The sequence below is a fragment of the Suricata suricatta genome, chromosome 12 (genome assembly GCF_006229205.1).
Source record: "Suricata suricatta isolate VVHF042 chromosome 12, meerkat_22Aug2017_6uvM2_HiC, whole genome shotgun sequence".
NCBI classification, from domain to species: Eukaryota; Metazoa; Chordata; class Mammalia; order Carnivora; family Herpestidae; genus Suricata; species Suricata suricatta.
This window is the reverse complement of record NC_043711.1, coordinates 85,447,872-85,471,635: the sequence shown is the minus strand read 5'-3', so window position 1 is coordinate 85,471,635 and position 23,764 is coordinate 85,447,872. Positions and strand designations below refer to the sequence as shown.

Sequence of the window (23,764 nt, the reverse complement as noted above, 5' to 3'; positions counted from 1 at the left end):
CAATTCTTTTATTTTTATCCAAAGCCACAAAGAAAACAGCATTCCAACATGACAGATACACCAAAAGACTGATGTATTGTTAAAATTTACTAAAAAATCCCAAAAATAATTTTAACTCAGTTGCTTTTAACTGGAGAGAGAGGAGGTCAAATAAAAAATGTAATTAATCCTCAATTTTATGTTAACAAAATGAACACATAAATAAGGCCACACAAACTGTTCAATAACCAAGCATATCTGCCTTTCGAATACAGTCACACACATTGAGAGAGAAGCATCAAAACACTCTCTGCTTGATTTCAAGTCCTTCTCAGTTCACTCGACGGCTTTGGACATTACTGGGGAGCTGACACGAAGTCTAAGGAGCCCAAGCAGAGACTATTCACAGGCAATGATAACCTAAAACAAGTTAAAAGATGAAAATGCACTGTGGTAGTCTCACTAGATTGAAGACAATCTAGTTTCTATTTACCAACCCACCATGGACACGGGGTTTTAAAGTTTAACCCACCACACTTTCAAATCAGTCACTCCTAGAACACTGCAGAAAAGAAAATGGACTTCAATCATTCATCTGAAATACTAGAATCAAATGGCTGACTCCAGAGAAAGGAAGAGAATTGGAGCTATACCTTCTCCTAACTCCGATTTCTCTATAGCTGTGTAAGACTCGGACCAACAACCACTTCCTTCAGGAACCTTGAGGGGATGGGGAGAGAAAGAAAGAAAGAAAAAGAAAGGAGTAATTTGTAAATGAGATTTCTGGCAGTAGAAAAGGGGAACGCTGAGATATCTCAGCAATATTAAAGAGACCTGGGGAAAAGAATTACTGCGTTGATGACATAATTCTTGATATCAATGACTGCTAACTGTGGCGGAGAAGGGTTGTGCTTTAATCTATTGAGAACAGTTCTACACTGTGGCATGTGTGGGTGACAAACTGTTCTCATTTCCTTTTATTGCACTCTAAACCTTAATCTCCAAGGGACCAATGACCTTGGGAATACTGAGGCAGCTCTGCAGAATTCAAAAAAACATTTTTTCTTTTGTGATAGAATGTGTGTTGCTAGTAATGATACCAATAATTAAAAATCAATGGCTAACATTTACTGGGCACTTATGTGTCAGGCACTATACTACTTAGCACTACCCAGCCTTATTTAATCCTGTATTTTAAAAAAGATCGTAAAATGGAGTTTGGTTTTGTTTTCCTACTGGTGGGCAGAGATATACTACTATTAAATCTCCATTTTTAAAGATGAAGACCCGAGGCTTAAAGAGGGTAATAACTGACCCAAGGTCACACAGCCAGCAAACCGCAGAGATGGGATTCAAACACAGGAGTCTGACCCCAAATGAGTGTTCATTCATTCACCACACTAACACCTCATGGGCACATTCAGAGAGAACATGCTTTGAATTATTTCCTCCAGTAGAGCTGACAAGCTTTTCTGAGCCATTCACATTCTCTAATGCAGTCATTTTTACAGTTGTAAACTTCTCTATTGGGGTAAGCTTTATAAATTCAACCCCCAATTTATTTATTTACTTAAGTAAGCTCTGCGCCCAACCTGGGGCTCAAACTCACAACCCTGAGATCAGGAGTCGCCTGCTCCACTGCCTGGGCCCGCCAGGTCCCTCAAGCCCCCTAACAACACACAGTGAGAGACTGCAGAAAGGTATGGCTATCTTCTTCAAGTTCACTGCCAAAATTAGGCATCTCAATAAAACCCACCTCCAAAGGAAGCTGAACTAGGTAGCACGAAGTCTATGACTAGGGAAAACAGTTCTGTCAGCCTATGAAGAAAATAAACCTGCACTCACCGTATCACTATGAGATCCACAAAAAAAAAAAAAGTAAGACCAACTAGAAAGCTACTTTTGTGACAAAGTCCCAAGGGTCTAAACAACAATGGTGGCAGCAGAAATAGAAAGGAAGGGATAGAGAAAAGACTGAAGAAGCAACACTTTCCCGACAGCAGAGATACCCCCGCCCATGCCATCCAATTCTGTTCATTCTTCTAGAACAGCCAATGATGCTGCATACTGGATCATCAGTTTTCAAATCTGTGGGATGTCCCCCCTTAGACTGCAAGCTACGTGAGGAAGAACTATGTGTGGCTTGAACATTTTCAGATCCTAACACCTTCCTGATTCCTGAGAAAGGAGCTAGACCTCTTTGTTCACAAGATCTTATGATCCATGAGGAAAAGAACTTGTCTTTCATCGTTGAGAATTCTCTCCAAGGCTTCTTTAAAATCTGCTGAACAGAGACAGCCCTGACTAAAATGCAAAATCGGGGGTAGGTCGGGGCAGGGGAAAGAAAGAAAATGGTGGGGCAGGGAAAGAGATACAGAGAATCATGTGATACCCGAACATCCGGTCAGAATGTTCAAAAGACACACGAAACCTAGACCAGGGCCAGTGAGCTAACAGTTGTCGACACTGAGGTGCTGAAAGACCGAAGAATGAATGAGTTCATCTAGGATGAGGAACAGGATTACAGAATCAAATTCCAATGGAAAGTCAAGAGGAATGAGGTTCAAGAAAATCTTTGGCAGAGGTTATTGGCAACCTTCAAGAATGTAGGTCTTAGAGGTTCTAGAAAGCAACTGACCGGTACTCTTAAAAAATGTTCAGATCCTACAAGACAACAAAAATGACAATTAAATGCAATGTGGGATCCTGGATAGGATCCTGGAGCAGGCAAGGGGCATTAGTGGAAAAAACTAATGGCATCTGAATTAAATCTGAAGTTCATTTACTGGCATACGAATGTCAATTTCCTGATTTTGATCATGGTACTATGGTTACAGAGGATGTTAACTTTAGGGGCCGCGGGGTGAGGAGTATATGGGAACTCAAACTCTCTTTACTATTTTTGCAAGTTTCTGTAAATTTAACATTAGTTCAAAATAAAACTGTTAGGGGCACTTGGGTGGCTCAGTTGGTTGAGCATCTGACTCTTGGTTTAGGCTCAGGCCATAATCTCACAGTTTTGCGAGTCTGAACCCCACGTCAGGCTCTGTGCTGGCAAAGTGGAGCCTGCCTGGGGTTCTCTCTCTTTCCGTTTCCCTCAGCCCCTCCCTTGCTCGCATGCTGTCTCTGTCTTTCTCAAAATAAATAAATAAACTTTAAATATTAAAAAAAATTTAATAAAACATTTTATTTTTTTTAATGTTTTTATTTATTTTTGAGAGAGAGAGAGACAGCGTGAGCAGGGGAGGGTCAGATAGAGAGAGGGAGACACAGAATCTGAAGCAGGCTCCAGACTCTGAGCTGTCAGCACAGAGCCTGACGTGGGGCTCAAACCCATGAACCGTGAGATCATGACCTGAGCCGAAGTCAGACGCTTAACCGACTGAGCCACCCAGGCGCCACAAAAATAAAACTTTTTAAAATGTAGGTTGTACAGCAAAAGTAGCAAAAGATGATATGGAAGAGGACAATTAAGAAACCAAAGCAACATACTTCAGTCAAACATTCTTGAAGTCTAACACAAAAGCAAAGACATACGCGTCAGCAAGCACACAAGATATTAGAACAAAAGCTTTCCCAAAGAGGGAAATAACCAGAGCATATGTGAAGGTATGTACTGGCTCACTCACCCAATCATTAAACAACCATTCTTTAGGCGTCAATTATGGGTGAGACACCCTGCTAGGTGCTGCTGTCAACGGTCTAGTGTGCAAGAGGGCACATAAATAGGTGTTGTGTGAGTATGAAGAGAACACACCAGGAAGAAAGAGGATGAGAAAGTTGCAAAGAGAGGAAATGAACTTAAGAAAAACATCACTCGGGAGATGAAACAAAAAACGCCCTGAAATGGGAATATCAATGAATATAGCTCTTTATCTGTTTATAGTCCCACTACTAACAAAAGTCAACCCTGAAAGCCCTAGTCTGTCACACAAGAAAAGCCTATTTCATAATGCAACAACATCATGATTAGGATAATATCCTCAGGGCTAGCAGTAAAATGGGGCACCACGGAACGAGCACGTGCGTTCAGGCTTCCAAAATGCTTCTGACATCCACACCATCAACAAAAAAACGACAACAGGAAAACTCAATTACGAACTCCAACACTACCTTATGGAGAAAGAAATACAAATGATAAACACGGGGCGGGGGGGTGCCTGTTACAACAAACTTGAACATTTTATATACCTACCAGATTAAGGAGAAAAAATTAAGTTGTGACCACTACTAATAGTATCAAGATTGTGGTAAAACCATACCATGCACTCCGTTAGCACTATAAACTGACAAAGGATTAATTCCATTGGACACAGGAGCCCTGTGGGTTTCTTCATGAATTTGCAGTTGAGGGATGCCATTGTCTGCCACTCCCCTCCATTTACTCAATGCTCTGAATGTCTCACTCCGTGCTTCCACTAATCCCGGTCAAGGTGACTCCTCAGCCTCCTTCCTCGCCCACAGAACTCCTATGCATTCATCCCGCCTGAGATTCCAGCATCTCCCCTTTCTTCAGCAACCACCTCCAATCCAGCGCATGAATACATCCCTTCTCCACGCATTATCCAATCATTCCTTCCATCATGCTCCCAGAATCCTTTATTCACACAGTTTGCTGTTGAAATATCTGTCTCATTCCTTAAGGTATGAATTCTTTAAAGTCCAGGACCATGTCTTTATAATTTTTGTACTAGCAAAGGAGATGGCACACGTTAATTTCTTTTTTTATTATTATTTTTAAATGTTTTTTTTTTTAATTTATTTTTGAGAGAGAGAGACAGTGTGAGCAGGGGAGGGTCAGAGAGGGAGACACAGAACCTGAAGACAGGCTCCAGGCTCTGAGTTAGGTGTCAGCATAGAGCCTGACGCGGGGCTTGAACCCACAAACCACTAGATCATGACCTGAGCCAAAGCCGGACACTCAACCGACTGAGCCACCCAGGCGCCCTGACACACGGTAATTTCTAACGGAAGGTGGAAGGGGGAAATGCCGCACAAGTAAAGTTCACTGCAATAGTTTCTTCAAGAATGAAAACCTGAAAACCAAATAATTATAAAATAATTTAAATCATTCTTCCAATTACAGAGGAATGATTGAGGAGGAAATAGTTGGTCTATCATTTTAGCGAAAAGTATGAAAACACTAAAAGTAACACGAGGACTATGTAGAAACACAGAAAATATTTCTGGCAGTGTTAAAAAGATAGAACACGAGGCGCCTGGGTGACTCAGTGGGTTAAGCGTCCGACTTCGGCTCAGGTCATGATCTTACAGTTCGTGGGTTCAACCCACATCAGGCTCTGTGCTGACAGCCCAGAGCCTGGAGCCTGTTTCGGATTCTGTGTCTGCCTCTCTCTCTCTGCCCCTCCCCTGCTCGCACTGTCTCTCTCTCTCTCTCAAAAATAAATAAAAACATTTAAAAATTTTTTAAAAAGATAGAACACAAAACAGTATACACACAATGATTACAGCTATCCAGCATATAAGAACTATGGGAATATAAAAATATTCTTTTAATGCTATTCCTGTCAGTTTACCATCATTAAATTTTTTTCACTTCAAAAGAAAGAAATAAGGGGAAAGGAGCAAGATTATGAATTCCCATCAGCTTCCACAGTCCAAGGAAATGCTATGATATTCCTGACAGATACCAAGGGGAGTGGGTGTCCGCAGTCTTGCTAAAGCCGAGGGTCCCTGACCCCAATCTGCCTCAAAAAGAGCTCTTCTCATGTCACAAAGCGAGTCTTTCACACTGCACAGAGCCAAGCTGCACTAAATGTGAATCCTTTACTGCAAAACTTCGAAGGTAAGAACTTTTCCCAGACATCTGTGGAATTAGTATTAATGAGAATGCCCTGAAGTTCATGTACGCGCCTATGCAGCAGAAACTTCTTAGCCAACGAACTGCTGGGCACACTTCGTGATGAGATATCTAAGCCTGGAGGCATCAAAAAAGTACATTTCCATATTGGGCACATAACTGGCTTCCTCTTTGAGACTTTTTCCACCACCTCCTGTCCACACTGTAATTCTCCTGTCTTCTTAAATGAATAGTTAACATATGTCAAGGATATAAGGCATATACTCAGGCACTTACTGCCTAACTCTATTACCAGCAGAACCAACCTCAGCAGAAAATTGCAATCTTCCCACCAAGCTGCCCCAAAAATGAAATTCAGGAAGCACCCAAAAAATATTAAAATATTTTTAATAACCCTTTCTTGACATGACATATTTTCCTTGCTTACCTTCATCTCTTAATTCCAGGAAAGGAAAAAACCAGAATTCTTTTTGCTCAAGCCCTTCCTTGTACAGGTGGTTAAAAAAAAAATAATGATATAGAGAGAAAGGAAGTGACTTGTCCTGCGTCATCTAGATAAGTAATGATAAAGGGAGGTTCAAACTCAAATCTCCCAGATTTTCAGCCCCGATTCATTCTCCTACATCAAGCCTTTTTATCCCTTGAAACTCTAGAGCTCTTGGCCTAAATAATTAGTATCACAGAATTTAAAGTCAGAAGGGGCCTCAGAGAGACATACTTAATCCCTTCATTAGGCATATGAGGAAACTGAGGCCCAGAAAGATTAAGTGATTTGCTCTCCATATCTTGGATGGCAGGGAATAAGTATAACTTAAGCTCAAAAACTGCAAACTAACTAACGGCTAATAGAAGGGAGGGGAATCTCAGCTGAATAAAATTTTAAAAGGGATGCAGATCATGCTAGACCAGGGAGAGGCTTCAAAATGTAATCCCTGGGCCCTCTGCTTCAGCATCACCTGGGATCTTGTTAGAAATGCAAATTCTGGGGGGACTGGTTGTCTGACTTCAGCTCAGGGCATGATCTCTCAGTTTGTGGGTTCAAGCCCCCAGCTGACAGCTCAGAGCCTGGAGCCTGCTTCCAATTCTGTGTCACCTCTCTCTCTGCTCCTCCCCCACTCATGCTCTCTCTCTCTCAAATTAATTAAAAAAAAAAAAAGAAATACAAATTCTGGGGTGCCTGGGTGGCTCAGTTAGTTGGGTGTCTGACTTCGGCTCAGGTCATGATCTCACAGCTCATGCATTCGAGTCCTGCTTTGGGCTCTGTGCTGACAGCTCAGAGCCTGGAGCCCGCTTCGGATTCTCTGTCTCCCTCGCTCTCTGCCCCTCCCCTACTCATGCTCTGTCTCTCTCTCAAAAATACACAAACATTAAAAAAATTTTAAAGAAATGCAAATCCTAAGGTCCCACAGGAGACACTGATTCAAACTCTAGGGGTGGGGGGATGTTCAAATCAGAAAACGTGTCCCTGAGGAACAAACTTCGGCGGCCATGCTAAGTCCACATTGTAAATCAGAACTATAATCAACAGCACTTAAATTTTTCCACACTGCATTCTTCTCTATGCGTACCAAACTACAATTTGGGGGGTGCGGGTTAAAAATCTGAAAACAAAATGGAAAACTAGATTTGAGTATTCATTTGGTTCCAGTTCTGGCTCTACTTCTTCCTGACTGTCCTTGAGCAAGTAACTGACCTCTCTAGCTCACGGTTTCCTTTTCTGTAAAATGGGCAGACCACCCCCTGCAAAGGGCATGTCGAGAACTAAATGTAAGAAGTCATCGGGAAGCACTTCAATCCAGCCTCGGGCACAGAGGAGGCAGTAGTACAACAGTTATTAGGAGCCTCAGCTCCGAGGTAGCTGCTTTTTTGCTCCTCGGTCCCCTCATCTACACAACAAGGGTTAAAAACAGTACCTTCTTCGAAGGGTTGTTATAAAGATTTTGAGAGATCATGCAGGTAAGTAATGCATCTTTCACATCTATAAAATGTTACTGTTTGCGAAAAGCTTTTGCATCCATTAATTCAAATGATCCTCACGCATTTCCACAAGGGGATGGGGGCGTTTGAGTGATTATGGACTAGATTCCAGACGGTGCTATCTTTTAAAAACTGGAGGGGTGTACAGCAATCTTACAGAAGGGAAAGTGCATCCGTGAACAGTGCATGTGGGGACTAAAGATGGTTGAAAATAAGAAGGATTCTGGTTTCAACTATGACACTCCCTTACCCCCAACCTCAGGGAAGTGCTTTTCCAGAACGGGGTTCGCTTTCTATCTGTACACAAGTGGGTTGCATTAGGTTATCTATGACATCTCTCCAAATAAAATTCCATCTCCTTATCATGGCCTACAGGAAGGCCTACATAGTCCGTCGTCTGCCTACATGTCCCATCCGTCATCTACCATTCTCCTGCTCCCTCACCATGTTCCAGCTACGTGAATCCTCTTCCTGGTCTTCTAACGTCTACACCAGCTTCTACCTCACGGTCCCCATACGTGCTCTTCCTTCTGCCTTGATCATCCTGCCCTTCTCAACCTTCAGTCCTTTCTACATCCATTACTCAGAGTCCTCCCCAGATGATATAGGTCCTGTCTCCTACTGCCAGGGGCTATTTTCATTAGTAGTCAGCAGCACCGTCTAAAAATAATATACTGAAAACCACAAGTGAGCCACGTACATAACTTTAAATTTCCTAGTAGTCACATTTAAAAAGTTTTCAAAAAGGTAACATTAATTTTAATAATATATTTTAAGACTCTATATCTAAAGCCTTATTTCAACATGGAATCAATATAAAAATTATTAATATGTTACATTAATTTTTTCATACTAAATCTTGGAAATCCAATATGTACTTTACACATACAGCAGATCTTAATAACTAGACACATTGCAAGTGTTCAGTATCATGGGTGCCCAGTAGCTACCACACCAAACAGCACCGTGCTACCGCATACCCTGCTTACCCTTCAAAGCACCTATCACAATCTGAATGTTTGTTTACACATTATCTTGCTACTTCCACACCAGGCTACAGGCTCCAGAAAGCAAGAACCTGGTCTGTTTCGTTCAATGTTGTACAGTCAGAGGACTTGGTGCCTTATAGAGCAGGCCTTCAATAAATGTTACCTGAGCAAATGAATGAACCTCTTCTAACTTTAATACTCTGAGTCAATGGACTAGCCATTCTACAACTCCCAAACGGACATACTACCACTCAATCAACAGCCCTCCCATTTCCTTTCTTCTTTTTTGTTCAATAACTGTCTTAAAAAGATAAATCTCTTGGCTATTTATCTCCCATTGCTTATGAGTTCTTTTCTACGATGTCTGGAATCTTCAAGGTCCATTCTTTGTATATTGGCTGAGGGAGAGGCATGAATGGAATTGCTAACATTTACTGAACCTTCCCACTCGGACAAGCATTGGCCTAAGCAATGCACAACAGGCATATGTAGTAGGTACCATCTTTGCCCCTATTTACAAATAAGGAAACCAAGACATAGAGAGAGTAAGTGTCTTGTTCAAGGTTACAGCAGCTGGTTAATAGCAAAACAGAGATTCCAAGCAACATTCGGCGGCTCCAGACTCCATGGCTCTTAATCACCTATTCTCTACTACAGAGCTGCCCAATGGAAATAAAGGCCAGTTATATATGTAATTTTAATAGGCACACTAAAAGGCTAATAGCTACGTTAAAAAATAAACATAAACAAGTAAAAATTTATTTTAAATATAATTTTATTTCACCTATTGCCCATATGATTAATCAACATAATCAATAATCAAGGTAATTGATTTGATCGATAAGATCACAGAATCAGTTTAAAAATGTTATTTCTCATATGAATCTTCAAAATTCAGTATGATTTTACACTTAGCGTACTTTTCAATTCATACTAGCTCCGGTTCAAGTGTTTAATAGCCATATGGACAACTACAAGGGCCTCTTTGGGAAGTTAAAGAGGGGAAACCTTTGAACTGGGAGCCAGAAGACCTCAGCTCTAATCCCAGCTCTTACTTGTTGAATGACTCTGGATAAGTCCTCTCTGCCCTCTGGGCCACCATCTCCCACCAAGTCGCCTGAGCAGGGAAAACAAGAAGCTTCCGAGGGTCCCATCCCATGCTAGAATTCCAAACATCTCCCAACAACGACAGTGAACGTGGATACAGCTTTTACACTTTAAAATCAGCTTTCACAATCAATTGTTACTATGGTCCTCAAACAACCCTACTAGGTAATTATTACTGTCTATGTTTTATACATACAAAAGCTAAGGCTCAAAGAGGACAAAATGACTTGTCCAAAAGCCACATGGCCGGTCAGTGGAGAAGCCGGATGCAGGCAAGACCAGAGCCCTCCCACTACCACCAACTCGGTGACTGGGGGACAAGAAAGAGTTGAAGGGAGATGGTTGTGAAGATGGTCCTGGGCCTTCAAAAGAGTAGAAGGGAGCCAGGCCCTGGCCCAGGGGAGAGTCAGGAGAGGCCCAGACTGGAGTTGAGAAGAAGGGGCCTGGGCTCTAAGAAGGGATGAACTGAAGGAGCTCAGGGAAGTCTCGGGGGAGAGTGAAGTAAAAAAGAGGAGCTGGTGGCGTGAGAAGTGAGGGGACCCGGGCCGGGGACAGAAGAGGTGAGATGAAGGGGCTCTGGTCTCTCAATCACGGGACCCCTGCCCGGGTGCGGGGACAGGCCGCAGGCCCTCCTCGTCCTACATACCTGGTAGCTCAGAAGTTCACCCACGTCCATGGTTTCAGACCCAGCCAACACCTGCCACCGGGGTTCCCTCCACTCACGCCCAAACCGCGGCCCCTCCGCAGAGGCTCCAGACACACTGCCGTAAAGCGCAGAGAGCGGGCCGCAGAGCCAATGAGCTAAAAGTGTTAGCGACACGCAAGCCGGCCACACTGCGGTAAACGGCACCGCCACCGTAAAGCGCGCTGCATTTGCGACGGTACTGCTTCCGCCCGGAACCTGAAGGGGGCGGGGAAAGGAGGCGGAGACTTGAAGAGGGGCGATGCAGTGGGAGAAAAGACCAAACGGAACCAAGATTTATTGGGCGCCCCCTATGTGTAGGGTGGAGTGCTGCGTGTTTCACAAGTGCTCTCCTTCCAGGGACCTAGCCAATTTTATCCTCGTTTCACAGATAAGAAAACTGAGGCATAGAACTGCACTATCCAATTCTATACCCACTAACCACATGTGGCTACCGAGGTCTTGAAATATGGCTAGGCTGAATTGAAATGTGCCATAAATGTAAATGAAACACACACTGGATTTCCATGACATGTTGATTACATGTTGAAATTGTGTTTTGAATATATTGGATCAAATAGAATACACAGTTAATTCACCACTTCTTAACCGTGGTTACTAGAAAATGTACATTATCTATGTGGCTCTCTTTGTGACTCCCTTTGTATTTTTTTTGGACAGTGCTGGCTCAAAGTATATAATCCAATGCCTACAACTGTTACTGACTGAGAAACTGTTAGTAATCACATCTCCCTCTCCGGGCTTCTGCTTTTTCATCTATGCAAGGCCTGCTGGGAACTGGATGATCTTGTTTCTACCTGAGAGATGTAGAAAGGTTTTCTGTAGGAGGGAGATGGCCACAATGGGAAGAGAATCATTCAAAGAGTGCATATGAGCTCCTGGGATTTCAATAAGGCTCTTTCTTCAAAGGGTGTTAAACCTTCCTCTTAGTTTTCTTAGCCATTTAGTCCCTGATCTTCACATCTGTGATATTTGTCTTAGTTCGGTCAGGCTGCTATAAGAAAAAGAGCATACACTGGGTGGCTTACAAACAACAGAAATTTATTTCTTTACAGTTCAAGATCTATACAATCCAAGATCAATAAACCAACAGATTCGTTGTCTGGTGAAGCTGCATTGTGCTGTCTCATTATGTCCTCACATGGAGGGAAGGGGTGAGGTAGGCCTCTCCCACCTAATTCCATGCGTGAGGGCTCCGCCCTTGTGATCTGATCACATCCTGAAAGCCTCATTTCCTAACACTATCACCTCAAAGGTTAGGATTTCAATTTAGACCAACATTCAGACCACAGCAATATCCTTAAGCACCCTCCCTGTCCCGTCTTCACTGGTCTCCAATTATACAGAAGTTATTTTCATTTAACTTCTCAAAGTGCGAAATCCTCTCCTCTTCTGCCTGGCCACCAGCCCCACACCTCATCCAAATCATTCTCATGCCTTCAGGTCCCAAAGGGCATTTTCTTAGAGGAGCCTTCCTCGGTTCACCTCTAGTCCGAGGACACAGTTCCTCCTCATTCCTCATTATTCTCTTTCCTAGCACCTCCTGTATGGCAACATGTATCTCCGTCTGTAATTTTCTACTTAATGGTTGATTGTTTGTTTATTGGCAGCCTTATTTACTGGACACAGGCTCCCTGAGAGCAGAAATTGTGTCTGTTGTGTTCACCAGTATATCCTTGTACAAAAAGCCTGGTACAGTGCCTGACACAGGAGGAGGTTTCACGGGCCATGGTAAGGAGACTGAGTTTCATGCTAAGAGTGTTAGGAATAAATTGAAAAGCTTTAAGCAGGAAAGTTTTGTCATTGGGTTTATGTTTTTAAAGAATCACCTTTGCAATCTGCTTTGAACTGAGTTATTTAGGTGTCTCTCCCTGCCTCCTCCACTTAGCTGTGTGGACTTGGCCTTACTCAAGGCGGGAAGATGAGTAATGGTGGAAGGCACCCTGTGGAACTGTGTGTACCCTTTAGAATTATGTCCCAGTACTTGGTGTGCGGGAACCAGGTTGTATAAACAGGTCAGCAAGAGCCTGTGGTTAAATTTTCAGGAAATTTTAAGTTGATTGACATCAGGTTGTTTGCTTGAGATTGGTCACAGTGGGAGTATTTACACTGTGGAAATCAACAAATGCTACTGACAAATGCTACAGGGTTACGGATGTTTCGGATGTTTCCAGAGCTGGTTGTTACACATTTACCAACGGTCACTGAGTGTGGTTCTCCTCAAAGGTCCACCACATCCACCTGTGTACTCTCCCCGCAAGTTACTTTCTCTCTCTAAATTGTGGTCTCTTCCTTTGTAAGGTGACTCATTCATTCATTTCAAGTATTTGCTGAGTGCCTACTCGATGCCTGAAACAATTCTAGGCTCTGAGGTTATAGAAGTTTGTATGAAAAAAAAGTTCTTGTCCTCTTGGAACCCACATGCTAGTTGGAGAAAACCTAATGAGGAATATAGCATTATGATCTGCATTTCACAGCTGTGGAAGCATAATCAGCCAGCTGACTTCACCTCTACGTGCCTGGTCCCGTCGCCTGCAAAGTGGAGATTCAACCGAATTTACCTTGTAAGATTGTAGGGAATTTACATAAGATGCTGCAAGCAAAGCACTTGGCAGGTGCCTGGCACAGAAAAGTACTCCATCAATGTTTGGTGTTAATGTTATGTGCAGTTAAGTGGGAATTGTGAGGGACAGGCAGGAAAAATGAGATCATTCCTATACCCTTTCTTTTGCAGACACCCCATCTCGTCTGTGCGTTTTTAGAGACGAAGCCTTAAAACCTGGAATCATCAGGCAAAACCCTATGAGAACCAAATCTGCTGAGCACCCTGAAATGGGTTTCCCAGAGAAGATGCCTTTTGGACTGGGTTTTAAAGGACGAGTAGAGTTAACAAAGAAGATACGGTGGGAGCCTGGGTGACCCAGCCAGAGGAGGCAGCAAGAGCAAAGACACAGACATTGGAACATTCCTTGTAGACAAGGCATAGGATTATGGGGGACGGGGAAAATGGGAAGTAAGTCAGGAGAGGGTGGCTGGGGAAGATCTTGGATAAGTTTGCCAAGTTTAGTGCATAGAAATATAAGACACTCAGTTAAATTTGCATTTCAGTTCAACAATGAAAGTTTTTAGTATGAATATGTTCCATGCAATATTTAGCAACATACTAAAGACTTTTTTGTTTCTTCTCTGAAATTCAAATGTAACTGGGCATCTTTTATCTTGATGTGAGGGATCGCTTCTCAGCCTTTTGGCTAAAATCAAGTGTATCTTGATGTGAGGGTCCATTAATAATTTCTTGGGAACCTCCAGGCGATGAAGCTTGGAAGACTCACCCTTCGGGGCTCAGTTTAATGTTACTGCATCAGAGGAGTCTCCTCTGACTTACGAGATCTGAAACAGTCGCTCAGATTCTCTATCAGCGTTCCTCACCACTATCGTCACGACACTTGTGATAGGTGCTTCTATATTTATTTTCTTTTTGTTCATTCAAAGTCTGTTTTCCCTTCCATATTCTAAGCCCCAGAAAGCCAGAGATTACTGTATTATTCACCACAGTAACCTCAGACCCTAACACAATACCTAGCATTTCATTGACACTCACTAACTAGTGGTTGGTTTCATAGATGAGCCAGTCCGTCCACAGATTGAGCCACTATTCCCAGCAATAATACTAACAAATACCCTCAAATCCCTACCCCAATCCTAATGCTATGGCATCCCAATATTAAAGATGTAAAATGGAAGTTCAGAAGAGCTATGTGAAATAAGCCAAACTGAAAAAAATAAATATGGTCCCACTTATATGTGGAATCACACACACACCAAAAAAAAAAACCCAAATAGGCTCATGGATATAGAGAACAGATTGGTGGGTGCCTGAAGTGGGGAGTGGGGGGTCAGAGAAATGGGTGAAGAGTGACCTCTTCCAGGTTTATAATTTCTGGTGATAAAATTAAGGTTATGGGGATGTAATACATAGCATGGTGACTGTAGCTAATACTGTACTGTATATTTGCAAACACGTAGGGGAATGGATCTTGAAAGTTTTTATTACAAGAAAAAAAATTTTTGGTAACGATGTATGACAGATGTCAACTGTACTTAATGTGGTGATCATTTTGCATTATATACAAATATAAAATCATTACATAGTATATTAGAAACTAATATAATGTTATGTCAATTATACCTCTTAAAAAAACCAAAGGGGGATGGGGCTATGGGCTATGCACCAAGCAGTCCAAAAGCATGTGGTGATGATGATGATGGTGATTTCAGAGTGGCATCCACAGAGAGAGAAGGGAGAAAGGCACCACCCAAGAGACCAACTGCTGGGCTGTAATCTTAAGAAATTTAACCTGGAAGAATGATCCCTTTCAGAAAGTTTTTAAATAGCTGTGGGCTGCCTAGCTTCCTTAAATGTCAAGCTTTAGGTATCCCAAGAAGCAATCAGAGTAGCTCCCTCCATCTTTCATTGCCTCGGTAAATTATTTATTGGAACAGCGTTTAAGAAAATATCCTCAAAATACACTCATAAAGTATATTTATCACCAATATTGAGCTCCTACCCTGCAATTGTGGGCTGATTGGAAACATATAACAGTGCCTGACTCCTCCATTTAGGCTCTGAATGAGTGGGGAAGAGTCACAGGGTAGGCAGTGGATAGGGGGCTGTGTTTTCTGGGGAGCTGAATGCAATTGTTGGGGTTCAGGAAGAGTCCCAGTTCTCTCTGCCTCTCATTCCCCAAATCCAGGTCCCTGGATCCTCTCCATTCTAATATTTAAAAAAAAAAATTTTTTTTTTAGGTGTTTATTCTTTTTGAGAAAGAGAGACAGAAAGCAAGCAGAGGAAGGGCAAAGAGAAACACACACAGAATCGGCAGCAGGTTCCGGATTCTGAGCTGTCGGCACAGAGCCCAAAGCGGGGCTAGAACCCCCAAACCGTGAGATCATGACCTGAGCCAAAGTCGGACACTTAACCAACTGAGCCACCCAGGCACCCCTCCACTCTAATATTTTTAAAGAGTTGTGAAAACTGAAATGTAGCGAGTTTAGTTACTTGCCCACAGTCACCGAGTTGGTAACTGGCAATACTCCAAACCAAGCCTGTCTGCCTATGCATTTCACAGCAAGGATCTGGGCTCAGTTAACTTTTCAAATGGTACTGGCACTTATGATCCAGGCACAGATGATCATTGAATGCTGAAGAGTAATTATCTCTCCCAGCAGATTTTGGTCTCGATGAGACACAAGAATTTATATTCTTCGATATACTGTAAGCCAAGTAGGAACCCAATAGTCATGGATATGCAATGAAAAGTAATTATTTTAGGGTTTTTTGAGGTGTGATGATAAAATTGGATTATGTTGTTGAAAGAGTACTAATCTTTTAAAGATCCAGGCTAAAATCTATATGTGAAATAATACGATTAACTAAAATTTGCTTCAGAACAATCCAAGGTGGGGGCTGGTGTGAGTGTGGGTGGAAGTAGAGAGGAGAGGGTTATTGGCGAGCTGATAGTTTAGACACTGGGTGGGTTGGAGCTCATTTTACTATTCTCCGTCAACAAGAAGACAGCAGCAGTCTTAGGCACATTTATTATTTCACATCAAGAAGAATAAGAGAGATCATCTTTTTCGGAGGCTTTCTCTTAGGACTAAGGGAGAAGGAAGAAAGGTAGGGACCAACTATGTCCATTGCACAAAGAAAGTATTCTGCAGCCAAATATGTACAATTGGAAAAGCTACAAAAACCAGTACTCACAGTAAGAATGTGATGAGTGTCATAAACCCCTAATTCTCAGGGGTTCCCCTCATCAGTGCCCCACACCAGATCCTCATGAGTCAGGCCTTCCAGAGATGCTTTCATAATAAGAGATGGAGAAAACTATTTATGTAATCACTATTTGGGGTCAGTGATAGGACATTGGTTAAGACCACTTCCAGCTTGGGAAATAAGCAATCTCCTTTAACCAGTGAGCTGAAGCACCTGTTTCTTACCCAGACCTAGCACTAAGGAGGTATATTAGTTATCCGTTGCAGTGTGACAAGTTATCCCAAAACATAGTGGCTTAAAATGGCAATGAACATTTATTATTTCACACAGTTTCTGTGTATCGGTATTTGGAAGCAGCTTAGCAGAGTATTTCTGAATAAAGATCTCTCTTGAGATTGTAGTCAAGATGTCAGTCACCTCCAAGATAGCTTGCACAAAGGTTGGTGCTGGTTTCTTGGCCAGAGACCTCAATTCCTTGCCACATGGACCTTCTATCTCTCTGCTCTCATAACACGGTGGTTGGCTTCCTCAAGAGCAAGTGGTCCAAGAAAGACCAAGACCTGGGGGAGGTCAGAGTGTCTTTTGTGACCTAGTCTCAGAAGCCACAGTCCATCATTTCCGCAAAATTCTATAGGTTGCGCAGGCCAGACTTTTCATTGTGGAAAGGGACCACTGGGGCACGAATGCCTGGAAGCAAGATCCATTGGGTCTATCTTGGAAGTGAAGTCTGCATTCCAGCTAAGCTTTCAGATGACTGTAACCCCAGATGACACCTTCACTGCCACCTCATGAGACATGGGAGCCAGAATCACCTATCTAGGCTGCTCCTAACTTCCTAACCCATAGGAACAGTGAGATAATGAATGTTTTGGTATTTTAACTTCCTCAGTTTTTAGGTACTTTGTTAGGTAGCAATAGATATAAAAAGTCAAAGCAACCCAGGTACCAAAGAGTAGCATTCCCATCATTCGCAGCCACTCTGACTTATTGATAAACTGAGCATTTGATTAGTATCCACTAGACTCCATGAACCATTGCCAGCAGAAATCAATGAAGGCAGAGAATGGCCCTGCACCCCAGATCAGCTAGAGGGGCACCTGCTAAGTGTCCACCTTCCCACAGAGGATCACAATGCACCGTAATGTATTGAAAGCTCTGAGCAGTCTTGCAGGGGAAAACCTGTCTAACCTGGTTCCACCCAATGTTTTCCAAGACCATTTGAACACAGAAGCCATTTTTCATGGAACACCTATTAGTATCCTGTGGAAATAACGCTATAAGAAACAAATATTAAGAAAAACTGATATATGTCAATTTCAGAAGTTTCAGAAAATCCTTGACTCAGAAATCTCAAATTTTTGCTTAGGAAAAATCTGTATGTATCCATATATATAATTAAAAGTCCTCAAGTTCTCCAATGTTGACTTCCTGAGTGCATAAATGATGTCCCTTGGACATGGAGTAGCATCACTGACTGAGAGCACACACATGCACCAGTATAAGCCCCTCAGCCCAGCTCTCATAAATGACTGAGTTCTTCCTGGCTGGGTGTATGCCTATGTGTAGTCCTGGATGATCTTCTCCAGGGACCCTCTGCTCCAGCCTCTTTGTGGGCACCTGCTGCCCGGAAGTCACTGGAAGGAAAGCCTCACCCCGCCGCTGCTACTCCACCCAGGACATTGCTCTCTGGCACTCCAGAAGCTGCAAAACCCTGGAGGTGTCATGGCCTCCTGATTGGGTCCTCGCAGCCAGAGTCAGAGTCCTACAGAGGTATGGGTTCTAGGCATCTCCCTTCACTGCTGGGTGGCCCTTGTCTGGGCCCCAAAGCAGTTCAGCTCATACCCCATAGCCCACCTCTGTCTGCAGTGTCTCTCCCAATGAGGGTCAGACTTCATCCCTGAGTCAGACTAGGCAGTAGACACTACCTTGGCATCCCAACTCCATGTCTACCCTTGGAAATGCCCACACACAAGATTCTTTCCACTCCCATTGCTCCCCCCTCCTCTCCCTCCTCCTCTTCTTTCTTCTTCCTCCTCCACCTCCTTCCCCCCCTTCCTCATCCTCATCACTGGGCTGGGAGGCATTAGTCCATCAGACTATAGGCCCTACTAGACCTCCTGGGACTCCCTCTCTGAATCTTACACAAAGAAAATGCAAAGGTGGTGATGATCTCTGAGTAGTGGGCTCTCAGTGGCTTTCATTTTCTTCTTTCTCTTTATTTGTATTTTCTCAATTTCTATCCTGAAGAACTATTACAGAAATAAATAATAAACATATAAAATACATTAAGTATCTATAAAAGTAGTAAAATAAAACTAACTTTTCAATCTTCACGCCATTAATTAAATTTATTTACAATGCCACAACTTGGGCTTCATATAATTGCATGAATCTGCCCCCTTTAGATGCACAACGCCCCCCCCCAACAGACCTCTAATCATCTTATTTCTCTCCGTGATAAACAACCATGGTTGGTATTTTAGAAGTAGGTTTTTATAGAATTTGTTACATTTTATATTTAGGTTATATGTTCTTATTTATACCACCACCTTCTTCCAGAAAAGATTTACAGTGGCTTACACAGATATATAAAACACAGCAAGGTGGCATAAATTAAAAGAAGGTGTAAGAAAAAGAAAAACACGGAGAAGAGCATAAAACAGATAGAAATGAAGCTAATACAAAAATGCTTACACAGAGTCCTGTTGGCTTTCTCTGGGGAGGCCACGAGTTGGTGTGAAGCTGGTAACTAGCCAACATGAAAACAGAGAATGTGTCCATCAATAAATTGGTCCCTCCTACTTCATCCTACTCAGCTAGCAGTTTTCAAATCACGCTCCCGTAGGACACGTCTATGCACGAGACCCACCTACGCTAAAATTCAGCTGCAGAAGGCTGGCAGTTGTAGGCCATTTCATGGAGGGAAGGGTTAATGGGAAGAATCACCCTTATTCGTAATTATTCCCCAGTGTGTTTCCCCCAACTTTAGTACCTGCTTCCACTTTTTATGGCAGAACCTAGTACAAAAAGGTATGTGATTTTAGCACAGAATTATATAAAATTCACACCTTTTAAAATTAATGTCACTATTTCATGGCATTCTGCAAGAACGACAATGATTGCAAGGTATTTCTCCACCATCTGAAAAAGTTGGGGGAACAACCAGGTTATGCTCTCCGTGAGAATTCAGTTGAGCAGGCATGTTTGAGCACTCACCAAGTACCAAGCCCTGTGCCCGGTGCCAAGAAACATTTAAAAATGAGTACAATAAAGCATATGTCTTGGGGTGCCTGGGTAGCTCAGTCGGTAAAGTATCCAACTTCAGCTCAGGTCATGATCTCACTGTTCATATATTCGAGCCCCACATCAGGCTCTGTGCTGACTGCTCAGAGCCTGCAACCTGCTTCACATTCTGTGTGTGTCTCTCTCTCTGCCCCTCCTTCACTTGCACTCTGTTGCTTTCTTTCTCAAAGATAAATAAACACTTAAAAAAAAAAAAAGCATATGCCTTTCCAGAAACTTACATTGTAGGGGAGGCAATCCACACATCTTGATATTTCTTTCTCTCTGTTTCTTTTTTTTTCTTTTTTCTTTTGTCTTTCTGCAATTTATCTTTGTTCTACTTTTCCCCTTAGGTTCTTAACATTTAGGCTAGGGAATTAAGACTCTTAATTGCATCCATTCAACAAATATTTATTGAGAGCCTATGAAGAGGGAAGCAGCCATCAGCATATTGTAGTATAGAGGTGGAATTTAAGGAAAGGTATTAAGCAGGCTGTGTTGTAGCCTATGAACAAGTAATAAATTGTATCATGTATCTTGAATGTATCATAGATAAGCTGCTATATAACAATTGCCACTTCAGATAGCTGTGAAATTAGGTGATTAACTAGTTGTTACTTAACCTTCTAATTTCTGTATAAGTCTAATTACATGAAACAGAAGTTGGTGTTTTGATTTTTTACTTTGCTATTCTGTTTGGAGTGTCATTGCAACTACTGTATTGTAAATGATGGAAAATAATTGCATATGTTAAAAAAAATATGAAACTTTATAAAGTAAAAAAAATAAAATTTTTAAATTTAAAAAAAAAAGTCACATTTTAAACATGTTCCGGCCTCGGAATCCCAGCCCTGCAGTGTTTGGCTGTACAACCCTGAGCAAGTCACTTCACCCTCCCGAGCCTCTCTCTTCCATTATCTTCAAAATGTGGGTTAAAAAAGTGGAATAATCGAAGCAGTCTAATTTCTGTAATAAACAACAAAATGACTGTGTATTTCTTGCACATTAAATAGCCTGATGTGGATGTTTGGCCGTGGCCTTCTACACATCGACTCAGAACAGTTGCCTTCCACTCTGTGGCTCTGCCAGCCCCCAGGGCCTTGAAGAACTTAGCCTCCAGTCAGTGGGTGAAAAAAGAGAATGTGGAGGTTCATGAGAGGTGTAAGTAGGAGTCTACTTGGAAATAGGGTGTTTCACTTCTGTCCTCATCTGCTGTCCAGAAAGGAGTCCCACAGACACTACAATGTACAAGAAAATTAGGAAATGTGACTCCATGAGCTCTAGAAGAAGGGGTAAGATTCAGTGAACTCTTAAATGTCGTCCTCAAACACTTACCTCACAGTGTTGCTGAGGACTTGAGAAGAATGGGGGCACCTGGGTAGCTCAGTTGGTTAAGTGTCCGACTTCAACTCAGGTCATGATCTCGTGGTTCGTGAGTTCGAGCCCTGCATTGGACTCTGTGCTGACAGCTCAGAGCCTGGAGCCTGCTTCGGATTCTGTGTCTCCCTCTCTCTCTGCCCCTCCTCTGCTCTCACTCTGTCTGTCTCTCGAAAATAAGTAAACATTAAAAAAAATTTTTTTTCATGACTCAAGAAGAATGAGTATGCCCAGCACAGAGTAAGTGCTCAATTAATGTTGGTATATGAAGTCATGTGTTATGTTGGGGCATGATAGCATGATTTATCAAACATCCAAACTACGTATCAGGCACTGGGCCTCCCAACAACCATACAAGGCCAGGAGGGGACCCTTTCTTTACCGATGAGAAAATCAGTACTCAGAGAGGGTAAGTGATCTGCCCAAGGCTAGATTGCTAGAAACAGCTAGAAAGAGCTGTGCGAGGATCCAAGCCCAAGTTTAGTGTGACTTAAAAGTGATCTTTTTATCAAATCATGATACGGATAGAACACACATAATACACAGGTATGGACCACAGGAAGTGAACTGTCTTGGGCCAAGTCTTCATAAAAGATGACATACAGGAGGAACCCATACATACAAAAAACAAAAACAAAAACAAAAACAAAAAAACCCTTGAAACATTCCTGGTGAAACAGCACAGGGCATTATTGCATAGCAAGCATGGAAATGTCCTAACAATCCTCCGCACCCATGTCTAACCCACTGTCTAGTGTGCACGCCACCAGCCCAATATTTCCTCTCTTATCCTGCCCTCTGGAATCTTAGCCAGCTTCTCTCTTGCCTCCTCTCTCTAGCTATGGCCCTCCTATATGAATCAGCTTAGGCTCTTAGTTTCTTTCGAATTCATCTCTGTTCCTGGTATTCCGACCGGCACAAGAAAGGGCTCCCTGAAATTCTCATGCCTCCATTCATTCCGTCAAGATATTTATCATGTTCTTGCTTATACATAATGCAGCTTTCTGGCCTCTGGAGTCCAGAGTCTGGTAGGAGACAGACATTAATTACATAATCACACAAATACAGACTCAGAGGAAAAAATATATCTCAGTGGAGAACAGAGGGAACGTAGCCAGCCTGGGAGATGGTATTGGGCTGTCCAGAGATCTAAAGGATGTGTAGGAATGATTAAGGTGATGTGAAAGGACCAGACAGTGGGATCAGCATGTTCAAAGGTCCTGTGGTGAGAGAAAGCACATTTGAGGAACGGAGGAAAGGCCAGGAAGGCTGGAGCCCAGAGAGACAGGGATGGTTGTGTGGTGAATCAGCAGAGATGGACAGGGGCCAGCCCACTGAAACCTTGTAGAACATCAGAAAGCATTTGGGTCTTTACCCCAAACTGCAAAGGGAACCCACCAGAGGGCTTTAAGTTAAGGGGCGTGTCTGTATGGAAGACATGCTGTCGGTGCCTCCCACCCATATGCCCTTGCCCTTCCTTCCATTTCAGGGTACACTGGGCAGGCTTCCGGTTCCAAATGCCAGCACTCGTATTTTTCACCCAAGGACTTTCTCTGACCACTTGAATCTGTGGCACAGGTCAGTGATGCCAGAGAATTAACACCCCTTCCCCCCAGCCTCCAGAACTGTGCTCAGCCTGATGAACTTCGTGGATAAACATCAGCTCCCTCACTCAGGTGGGACAACCGTGAGCTATGTGTTGCTCACTGGCTCCCAGAAATACGCAGCGGGATCAAGCCCAGGCATCCACAGTGTAAACTATGATAACCCTTGCAGGGCTGCCTTCCCTTCCCTGTCCCCCTTTCTCACTCACCTGCCGTGCTTCCGGAGATCACTCCAGATAAACTCTGTATATCTGGATCCCTGTCTTTCAGGAAATCCCAATTAAGATAACCTATCATAAGGACAATGGGTTTGAGGGCTGCAGGGGAGGATGGGGTAGACCAGTTGTCAAGGCAGGAGATGTTCCGGGTCTGGACAGAGTGACATTGGGCACACGGAACAAAGGAGGTAACCTCAGCAGGATCCTGATATCCAGCGGATAAGCAGGAAAACGTGGAGGAGGGCGATGTGAAGGCTGCCTCCTGGGCTTTGTCCTCCCTGGAAGGGAGGGCAAGGCAAAAGGTCAAGAATACATATGTTAATATTTTTGTGCGTGTCACCGAACAGCTTGTAACCAGCAGATTTTCTGGAACTCTCTGCTGTCTTCTCGCCCTGCCTTGACTCATCAGACTCTAGAACAACCTCACTGCCATCGTTTGGGGAAGCCTGCGTTTCCTCCTGCAGGGCAGGATCCAATAACAGTGTTCTCATCCAATAAAGGAGTCTGGCGCACAGGGACAAAATATTGAATTAAAAACAATACCAGAGCCGCTGAGCTCGCGCCACCCTTGAACTGCCTGTGCGTGGCTTTGCTCTGCAAATTGGTAGTGGGAGCCCCAGGGAAATACTGTCCTGGAGAGCGGGAGGAGGGAAGGTGGGGGGAGGGAGAGAAGCAATGTGAACTCTCAGCCTCGCTGGGCTGAGCCAGCCCCCAGGAGCAAGGATTCAAACTGCAGAAGCCCAGCCCTGAGCTGTAGGCCCTGGCCTTGGTCCTGTCTCCATGAAGCCACCTTTGGGGAGGGATCCTGAGACCCTCTGAGATCAGCCATTCGTGGGTTTGCAGCCTGCCTCCCCATCCTGGTTGACTCTGTGACCTTGGGTGAGTCCGTAGATACTCTGAACTTCAATTTTTTGTTGTTGATGTTGTTGTC

The 23,764-nt window shown here is 43.2% G+C and overlaps 1 protein-coding gene across 1 annotated transcript in view; it reads right to left on the bottom strand.

The window, feature by feature from the left end:
• Positions 1 to 10,649, bottom strand: part of CTNNBL1 (catenin beta like 1) — a 157,384-nt gene extending 146,735 nt beyond the window's left edge. Inside the window, exon 1 of the mRNA XM_029917945.1 lies at positions 10,520 to 10,649. Within this exon, the coding sequence (XP_029773805.1) occupies positions 10,520 to 10,549 (30 nt within the window). The 5' untranslated portion in view covers positions 10,550 to 10,649. The remainder of the gene's footprint in view (positions 1 to 10,519) is intronic.
• Positions 10,650 to 23,764: the final 13,115 nt, after the last annotated feature.